Source organism: Calonectris borealis, chromosome 2 (assembly GCF_964195595.1).
Source record: "Calonectris borealis chromosome 2, bCalBor7.hap1.2, whole genome shotgun sequence".
NCBI classification, from domain to species: Eukaryota; Metazoa; Chordata; class Aves; order Procellariiformes; family Procellariidae; genus Calonectris; species Calonectris borealis.
Genome location: NC_134313.1, coordinates 159286419 through 159304005, shown reverse-complemented (window position 1 = coordinate 159304005; position 17587 = coordinate 159286419). Strand labels below are relative to the sequence as shown.

The 17587-nt window shown below is 42.8% G+C and overlaps 2 protein-coding genes across 4 annotated transcripts in view; one reads left to right on the top strand and one right to left on the bottom strand.

Annotated features, from left to right (window-relative positions):
• Positions 1 to 544: 544 nt before the first annotated feature.
• IDI1 (isopentenyl-diphosphate delta isomerase 1) lies at positions 545 to 5334 on the bottom strand. 2 transcript variants are annotated; one of them, XM_075144111.1, is made up of 5 exons: positions 5061 to 5334; positions 4257 to 4417; positions 3161 to 3253; positions 1659 to 1789; positions 545 to 1460 (listed from the first exon to the last, which is right to left on the bottom strand). In XM_075144111.1, the coding sequence occupies exons 1-5, from the start codon at positions 5207 to 5209 to the stop codon at positions 1143 to 1145; spliced, it is 852 nt and encodes a 283-aa protein (XP_075000212.1). In that variant the 5' UTR covers positions 5210 to 5334; the 3' UTR covers positions 545 to 1142. The 2 variants fall into 2 exon arrangements, with proteins under 2 accessions (XP_075000212.1, XP_075000211.1); XM_075144110.1 differs by having other exon boundaries at positions 4257 to 4420; positions 5061 to 5327.
• Positions 5335 to 11006: 5672 nt separating this feature from the next.
• Positions 11007 to 17587, top strand: part of WDR37 (WD repeat domain 37) — a 48917-nt gene continuing 42336 nt past the window's right edge. The window contains exons 1-2 of one of the 2 annotated variants that reach the window (XM_075144108.1): positions 11007 to 11191; positions 16560 to 16591. The gene's annotated coding sequence lies outside the window, so the exon portion shown is untranslated. The remainder of the gene's footprint in view (positions 11192 to 16559; positions 16592 to 17587) is intronic. The other variant, XM_075144107.1, reaches the window with a different exon arrangement.

Below are 17587 nucleotides of genomic sequence, written 5' to 3'. Positions count from 1 at the left end.
GGGAGGAACCTCAAAACTCTTCAATTCTAACTGAGATACCCTTGATTATTTGTCTTATTAAAAAAAGCCTTCCATTTTACTCGTTAGTAGCAATTCACTGCAAGATCGAAAAGGATTAGCTCTTGCACTATGGTACAATCTCTGATTAACTGAAATTAAGACCTGGTGTAAGCCCATAAATTGTCATTCTTGAATTTTGGAGTTCAAGGGGTTTGAGTTGTCCAGGAATGACTATTACAGTAGATGTTGCAGAAAAAAAAAGCTTGTATCAAGATGCCTTTGTTTTCCAGAAGATGGAGAAGAGTCATTTAATGGATATCCCTTCTCCAAAGACAGGCTACTTCCCATATTAGATGGGTACCATTTACTTTTGGTATAACTAATCTTGTTTGTTTGTTTGTTTAAGAGATGCCCAGTTCTCGGTCATCAACTAACCAGAAAAGGGTGGTGGGGAAAAAAACCAAACAAAACCCCCAATGTTTATTATCTAAAGCTGTAACACATACTGCAGCACTTCAAAGTGAAACTCAGTCCACACAGACAATCCAATTACTTAAGCTTTTATGTGTTTAGTTAATTACAGAGTACAGCAGCTGAAGAGATTTGCTTTCTGCAATTAAAGTCATCCTGATTACTTTGAACTAATTGTTTTTTTTCTTCAGGCAACTAGTCTTCTCAACATCAATGCAGAACTCAAATACTTTTGTGATCACTGTTTTAGAAGGCATAGTCATGTACGGTGGGGAACGTACCAGCTCCACCGAACGAGCTGGGCAGGAGACGCCCAACTCCCTTGCAGCCTCGGTAGTTACGCAGGGAAGTAAGAGCAAACTGGGCACGCGCAGGCTGAGGATCTTTCGTATCACACAAGGTAATGGAGAAAGATGAACCCTGGGGTTTCTTATGTTACCATTACCTGTTTTACATGAGGTGAAGCTTAACTTGCCCAAGAGGAACAGGGCTGAGCGGGAGAGGAGGTGAACAGAGAAGAAAAAACATCAGCTATAACCATGTCTGTACAAAGTTATTTGTTAAACATGCTCCAGGCGGACCCCTTTTCTGCACTCAAGAGTCACGAGTTACCATAGTGTTAATGAGACAGCACATCACTGCTACCCTTCAGCTCCTCTTCCCCCAGCTATTTACATTCTGTGTATTTTTTCATGATCAACAAATTTGTTCAAGTTAGGTAAGTTATCCCACCACTTAAAAAGAAAGGTCTCTGCAATTAGTTTAAACCACGGAGTAATCTTAGCTTCATTCTTGGAGGCTTTGTCCAAGAGCTGTTTCAATTCTTTCTGTGTCACGTAGCAGTAGCTTTGGATCTCATTAGGGTCGGGATTCAGCGTTACGTCCTTCTGTACAAATAAGATATAGTCTATCTCATGTTCACCCCAGATCCCATCAGACTTGGCCTTGTAGTGAATTCGTGTCAGATAGGAGATTTCTTCTGGAGTTACCTACATCCAAAAGATTTGTCAGAACTGGTGCCAAACCAGAGTAATTGCACTGCTAGGCATTACAGAAGAATTAGCAGCTATTACCCTCTTCCTTAAAAATTATTTTCCCCTCAAGTCTACAATTGCAGCGTACTTCTTCACAAAGAATTACTATGACAAAAAAAAAATTTACTGTACATTTCTCCTTCCTTCCTTTACCTGCTCCATGGGAATTCCTAACTCTGCTTTCAGTCGTCTCTGTGCTGCTCTCCGAACACCAATGGCATTATTTTCTTCCAGTTCTAATGGATGGCTCAGAGGATGACTACAACAAGTGTTGGTAAAACAATCTGCAAGAAATTTGTATCAGTACATTTTTGACATGTATAAAGCATTGCAAAAAACCCCCACAAAACCAAAACCAACCCCCAAACCAAACAACCAGAGAGGCAGGACAGTTATTCAATGCGTCATAGCTTTGTTTCTCTTTTGTAGAGAAGGGTCAGAGAGGAAGGAGGGTATTTTCACCTCTTATTTTTCTTTCCGTATTTTGCACCAAGATTTGTCTGTACCAAATACTACTTTGCAGGTTAGTGTTTGATACACAGGAACACATACTTTCTCATACCCAAGACTGCATCTACTTAGAGAGCCAGTTTGAAAAGCGCTTGTTTATCCTGCAAACACTAATTAAAATGACTTTTGGGAGTTTATATGCAACAGAATATTGAAAATACTCCCAGAGCTTCAAGACCAGCTGACAGTAAGTAGAAGTAAATAAGCAGTTTATGCTTGTGTTTGAAGAACAGACCCTCTATACTCGCTGCTTCAAGTATATTAAAAATTATGTATCAGTAATGTAGAATAACTCTGATAGGCCAATCTTTTATCTGTAAGAGTCTACCTCAAAAGCATCTAAAATAGAGTCAGATTACCTACAAACTACACTTGAGCATTTTGATTAGTTAGTGGTCAAGGAAAAAAAGAAAAATCCCTAAAGATTCCCTTGGAACGAAAAAAAGGTCTTTCTTCCTCAAGTTGAAGAGGGTTAGAAACACTTGAATTTGTTCTCCATCCGAAATTCTGAAACAGATGGCTTTATGCTTCCTCCAACATGACCCATGTAAGCTGTTTTTCTTTCATTCCACTTCTTATTTTTATGCCTCTCCATTTGCATTTGATAGTAATAGTTTGGGAATCTTCCAAAATCATGCACTATATACTTTGGCCACACAGTCTCACTTCTTCTATAGTTAAAAAAGCGTTTGTTAAAACATACACAGGTAAAGGTCTGCAGATCTCACTGAAGCACAACGCAACTGCTTCCAAGCAGCAGGACTCCGCTATACATCAACTACGTGTCTTTACCAGTGGAATCGGAACACTCTCCACAGCTACCAGAGCAACTGCTTCAACTCCACTGAATAGGTCTTGCAGCAGAGGAGGTAAACCACACACACTCTGCACTTGCATAAACAGGATCAAACAAGTCAGGGAACAATTATTTCCCAAGAGTATGTATAACAATAAGCTAGTGTTCCCATTATCTTACTTCATCCACAATATAAGTACAATCTTGAACTCTTAATAGTATCTCCTCTCCAAAAAGGTAAACTCTAAAGCCTCAGAATGAGTTACACTGCAAGATTAGACTAGCATATTTTTTAAAATATTGATTTAAGTAAAACATTTTGATAAATAAAATGTGTTTCAGTACTAACCTGGAAATGTAATTTTGGCATTTGACCTCTGCTGCAGCAACAGTTTATTTTCTGTATTAAATAAGAAAACACTGAAAGCTCGGTGCAGTAAACCTGAAAATAAAAAAAACCACGGAGAGCTATTTAACAGAAGAGAAAAAACCATATGAAGACAGTTTAAGGGCTTAGAACAGCCTCATTTTTGGGTAATCTGATTTAAAATTCATATATGTTAAAAAACAAGGATTTGATAAAAAACTCAGAGTTATTATTTAGATTTCTGTGTCAGCTTACACAAAATATTATGAAATTAGAAAAGCGCTAATAACAACAGAAGAGTTCTGCTAAACTCGGTCAGTTCACCATTCTGAAGATGCATGTTTGGGCAAGCTCCTAAGGAGGGCTCAGCATCCATAAATTTCCTATCAAAAAGGAGATGACTCAAAAATTCCTAAAAAACTGTATGGAATTTCAAGAAGCTTCAGGAATTGCAAAAGTACAAATTTCCTCAAAAACAGTATAATTGCTGTTTTCTGCAACTTTTGAGTTTGTTATTCCACACTCTTCAGGAAGATGCTTCCTCTGAGTATGAAAAGGAGGTCACAAGCTACTGTGAGAGATTCGCTAACCTGACCAACCTCAAATAAAACCCACAATCAATCAGAATGACAACAATTAAAAAAACCCCTTTCCTATCAGCAGTATTTGAACGGTGTGAACTACTTAAAAATCAAAGTCTCTCCTACTTGAAAAGAACTCAGCAAAGAAGCAAGTGGCATTCTTTAGAAAAAGCTTCATAGAATCAGGTATCTAAAATAGAAAAATAATACTATTTTATCATCAAAATGTGATTCAAAAATATTTATCAAGACATACAGCTTATATCCGCAATCACACATTTCTTCCCTTTGCTACTGCCTCCAATTGTGCATTCCCCAATATTGCAGTACTTTTAAAATTAGATATTGTAAGCTGGGAGAGGAGAGGGGTGCGGGGAAGTACTTGCTCTGGTTTGACCAACACCCACCTGAGATCAAGGCTTTAATTTTATCATGACTATATTTCTGAAAATATTCAATCAACTTAGTAGTTCAGTTAGAAGGTAAGCAAGCCGTACCTTTATCAATGTTTTCATTCAAGTGACAGTTTTTCTTGGTATCTGCTCCAATCTTCTTATCATTTTCATCAATAAGGATGCACATCTCTGCCAAGAGCTGCACCTGCTGCTCATCCAGGTGATCTGTGTTTACTTCAGGCATTGTGATGGCAGCACACGTTCTACTGAAAAAAACAACAAAAAGAAGAGTCGTTCAGTAATACTAACACTACAAGGTTCTGGGCAGAGTGTGAGCGGCTAGCTTTTCTGACACAGTGTAAGCTGTGCACCAATTACATTTTTGGGGTTTTAGATGCTTTTGGAGCTCTGAAACTTCCAACCCACAGTACCAAACGTTGCAATGTGATGTGTAGGTGCTTAGAAGATTTCTTTTTTGTTTCTCTGAAACTCCATGCAGCAGCTGCTGCAGGACAGACGTGCCCAGTGTAACATTTTGATGGGCTGGTAGTATAAGAAATCCAATTCCAAATTTCACCCAAAAATTTCACGAACGAAAACCTTGCCTAACCCCGCAGCCCAGGCGCGTTCCGCACACTACATTTATAACGTCAGACAGCACGTGCACGTGTATTTTCCCCCCATCACTAAGAACCAAGCACCAGGGACCCCCTGACCAAGACACGCAGCCCGAGGCAGTTCCCAAACAACGCCCACCCCTGCCCGCCGCCTCTGCCCGCCGCGGGTGTGCTCCCGCCAGCTCCCACCGCCCTCCCCCTCCGCAGCCCCCTCCCCCGCCGCGCCCGCTCCCCCTCTGCCCAGCTCCGTCCCTCAGCGGCCCCCTGCCCCTCCGTTCCCCTCCCTCACCTCTCGGCCCGGGCCTTTCCCCCACACAGGCCGGCGGCGGACGCGAGCGGCTGGCGACGGCCCCACACGCCACGGCGGCAGCAACGCCCCTGAGGCACGGCGGCTCCGCGGCGGCCCACAGCCACGGCCCGGCGCAGCACGCGCCACATCGCCCGTCACCCCGCTGCCGCCAATGGCAGCGCCCCCAAACACCAACGTCACCGCATCGTCCGATCGCCCCACTGCGGCGCGGTTTGCCCAGGAGGAGGGACTACCCGTGACAGCGGGGAAAGGCATCGGGCGCAGCCAACCGTAACACGGCTAGGTAGAGGCACTGACCAATACGGAGAGGGGGTAGCGGCGAGCTAGCCAATGGGAGCGGGGAAGCCTGGTCCGGCCACGGCCCCGCCCAGCGGGGGCGCAGCCATTTCCGGCTCGGCGGGTAGGGCTGCGGCGCTGCGCGGCCTGTGTGCGGGCGGGGCGCGTAGCGGTAGCCGACAGCTGGCTGCAGGGCTGCGGGCTCCGGCTCCCTTCCGAGCTGAGCTCCGAGGCGAGGCGCGGTTCCGGGACGCCTGCCGCCGCTGACGCCACCCTAAGGCCCGGTGGTTGCGGGGGTGTGCCGGGTACGCAGCCGCACCGCGGGACCTGCCGCGGTTGGCCAGGCTGGACGTTGATCGGTACAAGCCAGGCAGGGCACCGCAGGAGGGCGGCCTCCAGGCCTTCATCTGGGGAGCAGGCTGCCCTGCAATGTACTGCTGCTGTGCCTGGCAAGGACAAAAGGCGCCTTTGTCTTCTCTTGGTAATGGGGAGGTGTGAGCATTTCTGACACTGAGCACTGCTGCTTGTGTTTTCACCCAGCCATGAAAGCCAAAGGACAGCACCAAAGTGCCAGTTCCTACAAATGGGCCTGTGTTTGCGGCAAATGGTTCCAGGATTGAGTTTCTGATCAGTTCTGGGAGCAGTCTTTCAGGGACATGCCATAACCACAAGACTGTAGAGTCGCAGGCGTTCTTGGCAGTCTCTGTACCACATTTAATCTTGGGCATTTTTCCTTGCTCCATAGTAGCATCCCTTGAATTACAGAGGTTAAGTGTGTGCCATACAGATGTGCCTGTGGCACTTTTGGAGGTGTCAGTTGTCTTCCCTCCTTCACTGTCAGCTACAGTTTGTAGAAGGCAGTTACTGTGTTAGTCAAGCTCTGAAGTTGCATTAAGTTCTTAAGGAACAGAGAAGAAAACACCCAGTTTCTGGACACGAATCCAGCGTAGGCAAGATGGTCAAGATGAACTGCTCAGATAGGGTAAGTTCTAGATATGAACAGATAGCCAGTTTCTATAGAAACTTCACACCACCGTAGTCGAGTACCTCTGGACAAGGCTTTTGCTGGTTTATCACCTGTCCACAGATTTGGATTTATGCTTAGATTCCATAAAAGGCCTAGAAATGATGTTTTACATGTTGTCTTGGAGGCATCACTCTTTCTGATTGCTTCTCAGCTCGCGTTCTAGCATTTCAGTCTGGTTTGGTTTGATTTTCCTGTGAACAGAACAGATGGCCTTTCTCTCTGAGGGAGATCATTAGCAGAACAAAATGTTCAAACTGACAGTTAATATCTTACAAGAGGGGTATCTTACAGGTGTTCCCCTGTGCAGAGCTTGATGAAGGGAGAGTAAGGACAGCAAGTGGCTTGAGTGGAAGCCACTTGAAAGCAGCAGAGAGCATAAAAAGTAGAAAAAGAAAAAAAAAAAGAATATAAGAATATGCTAGCTGCTGCATATCCCTTTAACTACAGAAAACACAACTATTAACATTAATAGTGTATTATTCATTAATAATTACAAATTCATTAACACAAGAACATTAATAACAATGCATTCTTAGAAAGGACTGAAATGTACAAAAATTACTTTTTATCCTGAGTCACTGTTTAGTGTGAAAACACAGTAACTGGAGATAGAGCTTTGTAGAAATACTGAGAACATCCTTCACAGTATCGATCACTTGCTAGTTTCATTGTTCCAAATGAAAAAAATCCATCGCATTTTTCTTCTGTCATTCTCCTAATGTAACCAAATACAAGCTACACAAATCTATGAAAAATACTCTTAACTACTGAGATGGATGTACAAACTAGCATCGCATATGAAGACAACAGAGTTAACAACCAACCCTCCTCAGAGTGAAGCTCTGTTGGAATAGAAACTTCTACCCTAAAAACCAGAAACGGGGTGTGTACGTGCAGCACAGCTGATGTATGACATACAGCAAGGAGCCGATGTACACAGTGACGTTCAGGCTACACAGTGGAGGGATACCAGAAAAGTTTCCCTATAAATTACGGGGAAAAGAGATTTTTTTTTTCCTAGTAATAACTATTGAGAACTTCTGTACAGGCACTTTAGAACCTGATTGTCAGAACAAACTATAGTTCCTGTCTTGGGCAGACAAACAAATCACTTCACCTGGAGCGATGTTTGTGAGCACCACGTCTGACAAGTCCCAGTGGATAATGAGAGGTAAAAAGGCAGCCAAAAAGGATGAGAGTGCCAAAATAAACCTTTCTCACAAAACAGACAAGGAAGAGACCTCCCAAGCCTTTAGCCAAAGACACTTTCAGGATCAGGTGTTTTATGTCACCTGTATCATCTTGCCTCTTGCTCCCCTCCAGACTTGCCCTGTACATCCAAACAAGCTATTTGTGTTGAAAATAAAATATCCTCATTTTTTGTAATGGTATGCATTTCATTGAAACCTCAGAACTTTAACTCCACCCGCGTAAACAGAGGATGTCTGAAGTGACGTACACATTCCTTTGAGACTTGATGTAATTTATGCATCTCTTGAAGTCTGCTGACTGTTTCCAAACACTGTACTGACAAGGAAAAAGCAGTTTCTTGTCATCACTGGGAAGTCTCTCATTTCACCTGAAAATCCAAACAGCTGCAAATCACTGCCAGAATTTTGCTATCTACTAAAGTAAAGGGAAATACGACCCCCACCAAACTGGGGGAAAATACCTTAATTCTCCAGCAAATTAAACAAGACAGTAAACCACAGGATGAAGTAAATGCTGAACAAACCTGGGATTTGACCCCAGCCTAGAACGCATAGACTCTTGAGATGAGCTTCTCCTCAGTTTTCAGCTTTGCCAGGGAAAATTACGTTTTTTTCCTACCCTTCACACGCAATGTGCCCTCTTTAAGCTTCCTGTTCACTTGTTCTAATGTTTAAGCCTTCCAATTCACCCTTCTCAGCTATAGAGCTATCCTTGTTCCTGGTCTCCCTGAAGGATCTTTCTCGGAAGTCTGCTCCTGCTCTGGAGTCATAGCTCTACAGAAAACATTTGTCTAAGTGATACACTTATTGCAGAGCAAATAACAGCTTGGGTTTTATCTAAATTGGAAGGTAAATACCTCCCAGTCCTAACTAATCTGCTGCTGTTCACTTGACCCTTCTTTCTTAAAAGGACTATTTCAGGAAAGTAGGTTGGCTTCAGCTCGCTTAAGAGAAGACAGATGGCTTTGTAGTAAAAATGTAATACATGTATGCTAAATATATAAGTAGGATGTTGTATTTGCATTTAGTTTTGCTATCTCAAGTATGATGGAAAGAGTGTTATGATGGATGGCTTCCAAATGTTTTTGTGCAGCATAAGATGATGATTAATGATAGAGGAAACCACTCTTTTAGGAAGGAGTTATTAGGAGGTTTCCTATATGAAGGAAGAAATAACCCTTAAGTGCTTTTCTCCTCTAGATCCATTTTTCCTTTTTCTTTCTTTTGGTTTGAGCTCTTTTGGACAGCAGGCTCTGCCTTTTCCTGATACTTTTACAGGTTTGGAAAGTCTTGATTTGGGAGATTCAACTATTAATCTGTTCTGTTGCTGGTTTCCTAAGCCTTGTATCTTGTCTCGTCAAGTCCAGCCACAGGCACAGAAGTAGGTCTGGAAGGTGTTGTCCAGGACAACCTAACTTTTCCCACTCTGTTTACTGTAGTACCTATTAAAAAAGCTTCTTAGATGTTGATAAGACGCTAACTAGTACTGCCCCATTTCCCTAGGTTCCTGTATTCCCATCTATGTCTCTTGTTTTAAAACAAGCAGTTTGTGAAAAGCAGGTGCAGGTTTTTGTTCTGCACTTGCTCCTATACATTGCACAGTGTCTGCTACTCTTGTAGTGCCATGACAAAACCAAACCAGTAACAGGGCTAGAGTGACAATAGGCCATTTGCCATTCTTTTCTTGTGAAAAAGGAACGGCATCCATACAAGGCCTGTTAATTTTCAGGTCAGAGTCACCCTGTATCAAGGAGAAAAATGTTTAAGCCCCTCTCTTTCCTTATCGCAGTATTTTGCATTTCTTCAGGAAAAAAAAGGTCATCTCTGTATTGCCTCCTGCTGCTAGAGAGCTGCTCCAGAGGATAAGAAAGTTGCCAAGTGTTTTCCCAGGGAAATCTCAAATGTGATCCTTGTGCTCTCGCTGGACATTTTTTTTCCTTCATACTTATAGCTAAACCTGTTATGGTACAGTAGAATTGTATTAGGATGAAGTAAATTCAGTAGGAATAATGAGGCTTAAACAAATGTTTAGTTAGGAACTGAATAACTGCGGACTGGAGTTGTGACTTGGCTAAGATGGCTGAGAGAACTGCAACTGCATTAACGAGAAAGAGAATTCAAAGCGGCACATGGTGGCATTTGGTCAGGTTGTGTTCAGGCTTCCTCCCAGGCAACTCTGTTCTCTCTCTTGTCCATCTTCTCTTGCCTGTTCTATCTCCCCCCTTTTCCTCTCCTTAAAGCCATTTAACTATTCATTTTGCTCCTTTCCTTTGTCCTTTTGGTGGCTTTGAAGAAGGGAAAAGGCTAAAATTACAGCAAGGTCTCAACCAGTTAGGCTGGTTATCTTGTAGAATGACCTCCAGTGATGAAAAAGCTGCTGGTATAGAGGTAATGTTGTTTGACGGTGTTATTACAGCTGCAATTAAGACATGACCGCACAGAAGGAGGTAGAAAGGAAAAGGAAGACTAAAAAGAACAGCAGGCACACTTGTAGCTGGGAAGCACATGAAAAGAAAATGTAATATTTTCAGCCCTCACTCTATTCTTCTGGCACATACTCTTCTGGCCTTCTCACAGACCTCTTCTGAGGCAGCTAGATAATCTGCAGGAAGAGAGAAAATAATTAGGCAAAGGCCTCTTTTGACTTCCACAATCTACTACAATGAATAAGAATTTTAGGTGAAGGTTTCTTCTAAGTGTTAATCAGCAAAGGAATTAATCACATTTCAATTATGTGTTGTAAGCTTCAAAGTGAACAGCCTGCTTGCAGAATGTAGTGGTTAGCTTTGATTCACTGTTTCTGTCATATCGCCTGCAGACTGAGTGGAAAAATTCCAGATTCGGTATTTTCCAGCCATTCTATATTAAAAAATAAGGAATTCCAATGGTGTTTCAGGGAAGTTTCATCTCCCTTGTCAGTCCACAGTGGTCCCCTTGGGCAACAGTTAGGATGAAGCACAGCGCAGCTTTTTAAATGCCAGCGTTAAATTAGCCCCCGGGAGACGCAGGGTTGACAGCCAACCGCCGAAGCGCGGGGTGGTGGTGGGGCAGCCGTTTGCCCCCGTTCTTCGCCGCCCGACGGGGCCGGCTGCCGTTCTGGCGATTTTCTTTACGAGGTGGGTCCGCATTCGTCACCGCTCCTCGGGTCAACCGCCGCACAGCCAAGGCTGTGGGCACACACCGGTAAGCTCGGCTACCGACCCACCGGGGCTTACGGTGTCCGCCCCCAACGAGCCATCGATGGCGGCTCGTGCCCTGTTCCGGCGGCATTTCCGAGCCTCCGGGCAGAAGCCGCCGGAGGCAGCGGCCGCCGGGCGGGAGACTCGGCTGGCGGCGAGGAGCGCCCGCCCGCTGCCCGCAGCCCGGCCCGTCGCCATGGCGGCGAGCGGGGGCCGCGCGCCGCTTCCGCCCGCCGCCGGATGTCGCCGCGAGGGCTCCTCACCAGAGAGGCGCGTCGCTGCCGGAGCGCGGCGCCGGGCTCGTCGCTGCCCCTCCCGCCCTCCTCCTCCTCCTCCTCCTCCTCCTCCTCCTTCTTCCCCTTCCCGCCGTCTGCGGCCCTGCCCCTTCCCGCCCGCCGCCCCGGCTGTGGCTGACAGGTGAGTGCGGGGGGCCGCGGCGCCCCGCTCCCCTCAGCGGGGCGCAGACGCTCCGCCATCTTCCCACCCGGCGAGACCCCCCGCTGTCGCCGGCAGCGGCTCCCCCGAGGGGCTGCGGGCCCGGCGCGGGGGGAGCCGCGGGGGAAGGGAAGGGCAGGGGCGCGGGGCGGGGGTCTCGGGGGAAGCGCGGCGGCGCGGGCAGCGGGCGCTACCGGCGCGGTGCCGCCGCCTCGTCAGGCCCGTGGCGTAAAGCGGGGCTACTGCCTCGGCACCCCTTCCCAGCGCGTCCTGTTCCGGGTTATTTCCACGTGAAATGACTTGCACATTCGATCTTAAAAACCGAAATAACCGAAAAAAAGCCCTTCTTCTTCTTCCCCTATGTGTTGGGTTTTTTTAAAGATTTTTTTTTAACACTTCCAGCCCGAGGCTGTAGGATGGTTCCAGGTCTGCAGACGGTGAAACCGAGGGTGCCTGCTGAGGAGACTCTGCTCGCTAACTTTGTTTATGTGCTACTGCATATCCTAAGGACAAGCCAAGTGTAGGACCTCATTACTTTACAGATTGAGTTCATATCCTCTTACATATGTACAAATGGAGTAAAAATGAAACGCCCAAATTCCCCAAAGTGGGGCACAACTGCATGAGGAAGGGAAGTGCTTTGTGGTGGGACAGGGTAGACCTGGCCTTCGGCAGTGGGAGGATGACTTGGAACCATCCGAGATGGGTAAAAGTTATGTCTGTAAAGAGCCATTTGCAGTATTTCTCTCTTTTCCTGAGCTAAAAATGGTGAAAACAAAACTGAGGGAAGAATTAATATGCTTAGTGTCTTCAGAAGTTGAGTAGATGTTAGGTTCCAGTTGTAGGAGGAAATTAAATAAAAAGATTGTGCTTATGCAAAGACGAGGAAAACTTTTTCAAGTTAAGCCTTGAATTGTTGTTCAAGGACATCTTGCTGTTTGTGAAAAAAAAGAAACTTCTATGTGTGTTTTTATCCCTCTTGTTCCACCTTCCAGCTTGTCAAAGTTTGTTTTGTTATAGCGTTTTAAAGTATGCTTTCTATAACAGTAATTAATGGAAGATTTCTGTAAAGAACTAGTGGAACAGCTTCTTTGAAGTGATTCAGTGTCATTGAGTACACCTTGAAATTATACAAACGTCTATTGTTCAGGCACCCATTTTGCAACATCATAGCAGTATCTTTCTCCTTAAGTAAATTTCTGAAACTGTTTTCCAAGCAAGCCTGCTGTTGGCGTTTCTTACATGATATTTTTGAAAGCGAGCTGGTAACCTCAAGAATCCTCAAGTATGTTTTCTAATGAGTAGTTTACATTAGATAAGATCTTGTGTGTGTGTGTGTGTGTCAGCCCTAACGTGTCTTCTTGTAATAACTTTAAATGTAGCTTTGTGTGTTGTGGACTTGGGCAATTATTTTAAGAAAAGGTTCCTGCACCTAACATTAGAATTTAAGGCAGAGGCCTCTGTAGTGTGGTGGTGGTTTTTTTTTTGTTTTTGTGTTTTTTTTTTTTTCCAAATGCCAGTTCTTCATGTGAACATTTTCCCTAAACTAGGTTTATCATGTTAAATCTAAAGGTAACTCTTTCTAAGATGACACTGTCTCTCTAATGTAGATACGCCCTTCCACCATCTGTCTTTTAAATTTAGGACTTGTTTAAAGGATGCAGTCTCTTGTACGGACTGAAATGCTTGAGAATGTTGGTACAGTCACGGGAGAAATATTGTGAGTGTGGTGATAGTGTCTTAAAAGAAGAGCTTACTTCTACAAAATCCAGAAATTGCAAGCCAGAACTAGTACGTGTCAAGTAAGGAGAAGTTAAGTGGTATTGCATTTTATATGTTTGAGATGAGATTGGGATTGTTTTGTGTCATGGAATTTTTAAGTCTTGGCGCTAAGACTACTAGCTTGTCTTGTGAGGTGAAGGTCGGGGTGATGGGCTTGTTCTGGAGGCCACCGTTTCAAACCTCTGTGGGGAGAGTTTGTTAGTACTCTATACATGACCACTGAGGAATGGACGGGAATCGGGATGGTCTCCTTACAAGCCAGAGTGATTTGTTATTTTCTTGTCCTTGAGTAATACCCACTGACTATTTTGAGAATGTCTTAGTGTTTCAAGGTGGAAGGACTGGATACTTGCAGTGCTGTTACACGTACTGTTGGAAGGTTTGGTAGTTCTCTGTAGTAGGCCATATGAGGAAATGCTTCAAGAATGTGCTGTACAAAGGATATTTATTGGTGCTTCAGGAAAGCTTGCTAAATGTATTATAGTTACTGTCAAAGTTACTTGCTTTTGTTGATGTCTTAAGCAGTAAAAGATTCTAATTTATTAGCAAGTAATATATTCCCAAAAGAAAAGCAATGACATTAGAGGTCACTCTGCTTGCATAAAAGCATAATAGCAATATATCTAGTATATCGGTAATAAGTACCTAAATATTGTTTATTTAGAGACTAGCACAGTAGGATTCTGGCCTCTGAATGGGGTGCAGTGCTTCCTTAAATGAATACCTGGTTAAACCGCCTTTGCTCTTGAACTTCCTTCGGATTCCTCACCCTCAGGTCTTGTATTTGCATACCTGTGCATGCATGTAGACTACTTCTAAGCTATTAAGGATTTGCTAATACAGGAACGGGAGCTAAAATGTCTGTGAAACAGCTAAGGAAATAGAGTAGCCTTCAAATGTATTTTAGGGTTTAACCAGCAGTAAGTAAGTTAGCAGGATGTGATGCTGTCTGTTGAACTCTTCAATAAAGTCAGCTAATCAATACCTATTAATAAAACAAGGTATGATATGTACTCATAGGTAACTAACTAGTGTTAAATGTAAGATTATATTGTATCTTGTACCGTTTAAACTAGTTGAAACAGTGAGCACACTCAGTGAGCGTAGGTGGCACAAATCACAAAGGAAAGTTGTATGCTTTCAGGACATCAGCAAGTTCACTTAACAGGTCTTGGTCTGATGATTATTAGTGGACCCAGGCAGGTTTCTTCTATATCCTAAATTAAAAAAAAATCATCCAAGTTTGATAATTACTGTTGCTTAATATTAGTTAAAATAAGTCTGTATAGTTGAGAGTATCATTTCTTGCCTTAGTAGACTGTTTGGCAGGCTAGGTCTGCACTGCATTTTGGTGTGATTGCAGCATTTGCTGACATAGTTGAATTAGCAAGATTAAAGCTTGCTAGCAGCAAAACTGGGCTGGCTTCGATGTTGGTATTAGAAACTTGCTCAGAATAGATACTTACTAATGTATTAAAGCTTTTATTGTTGATTTCCAGCTGTATAACATTCTTAAATTCATTGGTGCAGCTTCTTTACTATGCTTTCTGTCAAAGGGAGGTTGTCACCTTTTCAGTGGTGAATGCTTTCCCCTTTTACATTTCGAGGAACACCCAGTTTTGTTTGAAAGTATGCTGCACTAAATTTAGAAAAAAAGATGTTGTTATGCTTGAGTGGATTTCATAAGGTTTGAGCACACTTATCAGTGGTTCTAGCATCATCTGTGATGATCTGGAATGGTTTTGTTTCCTAAATATTTATCTTTAGAAAAACAACTAGTCTTACAAAGAAGTCTGTTTAGCCTGATCTTTCTCAGGTGTGCTTTATTCTTGGAGCTTGCATTGAGTTAATGGCACTTGAATGTACAGCATCCTTGAAACAAATTGTTCACTGAAGACCTCAAAATGGAAGTTTTACTCTTTTAAATTTGATTTCTTTGCATATTAATAAAGAATGTAGTGGCATACTTTGACACTTAAATTTCCTTAACTCATGAGTAATGCTGTCAAACGGAGTTACATGTAATTAAGAATTTAGTAACTGTAATCGTTCTCCTCTCTTTCCCCTTTCCCTCCCCACTTTGTGAAAAAAACAAAAACAAAACCAAAAAACCACGTTACTTGGCATCTTTGTACCTTAAGGTTTTAATGTTGCACAGGACAACAATTACTATTGTAAAAAGCCTTTGTTTCTTATGTAGCATACACTGAAATTGTGTTCTAAACCATGTTTGAAAACGAGAGACCTGAGACTAAGAGATTTAAGAGCACAGACAAATACAGTAAAATTGTTTCTGTTTTTTTGTGTATTTTTTTTTTTAAACAATCCTTTAAATGATAAGTATTACTATTGCTAAACTCTAAACAAAATGGAGCAGGGAGATCTTGGGTAAGAGATGTTGCTGAAACTTCCTGACGCTTTCCCTTTCCAGACTTGTGTGTTGTCTTGAATGAACTAAAAAGGAAATGCAATACTGTAGCCATTCTGTCTGTGCTCTGACACTTCGTAAAACAGATTTTCTCCCTGGCTTCAGCAGCATGCATACCCCAGGAATTCTTTCCTTTCAGCAGTCTGCTTGTTCCATGTTCAAGAGTAGAAGAAGTAGGCAAGTAGAATTAGTTGATTGCTGCAGTGAATTTTTAAGTCTAGTAAGACCAGCGTGTGCACTTTTGGTGCCATTTCTCTATTGTAGTTGAATAAAACAGTAATTGGTTACACATCTGCTCTTTACTGTTACTCTGATGAAATATTTCCTGTGACTGAATACATGGTAACATCTGTTACAGAAAGGTAGGTGGCAGAACTTTAATTTAACACACGGTAAAATATGCTGTGAGTTTAATTAAACAGTGAAACTGAAATACTGAAGTATCTTTGCATTCAGAAAGTAGTAATCACCTATGGTCTAGATATTTTCTAGGGCACATTTTTCTCCCCTACTTCATCCAATTGACTTTGTCAGAAATTCATTTGGTACCGTTCTCTTGAGGCTTTGACAGATAATTGTGTGAAGAATGCTATGCAAATGTAGCATTTTCCAGAACGACTGAGCAGAAAGCTCAATGTCTTATAAGCTCACTTTTTAATAATACTTGTCAACTGCCACCCTTATTGAATATAGTTTAGTAATACAACACTCTTCCCCCTTTTCATTTTTTTTTTTTTTTCTTTTTTTTCTCAGAAAGTACTTTTGTTCAGCTTTTTTTACTCGATTGCTAATTTTTAGCTTTTGTGAATTCAGCTTCATTTGGTTCAGGAAGCAAGGGTCCCATACTTCTTGGTGATTTTAGTGAATTTATCTTTTCAGAACTCACTTGTAACACTTAAAAGTTATGATTAAGTACATCTGACTAACAATATATAACGGGTCGTTTTGAAGCCTTTTTTTCTTACTTCGTTTGACTGGGATTTGGTGCTTAGCCTTGACTTGAGTTGATGTTTTCCCTCACCCCTCTTTCCTGTCATCTGGTGTGTTCTAACTACAAAAGTTTCAAAAATGTGAAAGACTTTGACTGGTTTGTATACTACTGACTGTTTCACTAATCAATATTTAATATGGTTTTCATAGGATATGTAACATGACACTGATATTCTGGACAGGTAATTTTCATTGTTTGAAAACCTTACATAATAAGGGGAATCAGGTAACTGCTAGAAATGAGCACCTTATTTATTTATTTTTTTAGCATCATATTGCCAAGGATCTGATTTGTGAAATCTACTCTTGAAAAACCTGTAGCTTCTTACTGTTGCAATTAGCATCAAAATAGTTCTGAAAATATCAAAGTGAAGTTAATATTTAAAGGGACACTGTCACTTTTTTAAACTGAATTTACATCCTAGTTCTAAAAACTCTTTAATTATTGTTCCCTTACTGAAAGTTTATAAGACTGTTTGGTGGAATTCAGAATAATATTACAGACAGTGAAGCTAGTCCCCTTTGGCTTCTCCTTCCTATCCTCTGTATGCACATGCCTGCTTGTTGCCTCTTTGGTTGCAGCTTTGCTATGGCTGTGTGCACCCTCTTGCAGAGCCTGGGGAAGAGCGTGCATGCTTGCTCTCTCCAGAACAGTGCATGAGTGATGTGGTCATGCTGGTGCATGAGGAGAGTGCAATTACTGTCAATGACTCTGACTGCAGGTGAAGTGCTGCTACCAAATAGATACAGTAACAGAGGTGTTTCTTACCTAATCTTTTCTGTTTGCTTATGAGCTGTCAAAGTAGAAACTTTTGTGTAGTTAATGGGAGAATTTCACTATGTAAAGATGTAAGCTCATGCCTTTGACTGTGTCCCTTTAAATTCTACATGCTAGAACGTATAGCTGCCAAATCTGTACGTACTGAGTGGTGCAGTTGATTCGCTTGAGGGAAGGGATACCATCCAGAGGGACCTTGATAAGCTTGAGGAGTGGGCCCATGCGAACCTCATGAAGTTCAACAAGGCCAAGTGCAAGGTCCTGCACCTTGTGTTGGGGCAACCCCCAGTATCAATACAGGCTAGGGGATGAAGGGATTGAGATCAGCCCTGTCGAGAAGGATTTGGGGATACTGGGGGATGAAAAATTGGACATGAGGCAGCAATATGGACTTGCAGCC

What these genes read in the sequence shown, in the direction of transcription:
- IDI1 (XM_075144110.1), bottom strand. Translation starts at nt 5,209, where the DNA reads ATGTGGCGCGTGCTGCGCCGGGCCGTGGCTGTGGGCCGCCGCGGAGCC. An exon ending in GAATGAAAACATTGATAAAG is followed by an intron (nt 3,254 to 4,256) that starts GTACGGCTTGCT and finishes TTTTATTTTCAG; the next exon opens with GTTTACTGCACCGAGCTTTC. An exon ending in TGCCAAAATTACATTTCCAG is followed by an intron (nt 1,790 to 3,160) that starts GTTAGTACTGAA and finishes AATTTCTTGCAG; the next exon opens with ATTGTTTTACCAACACTTGT.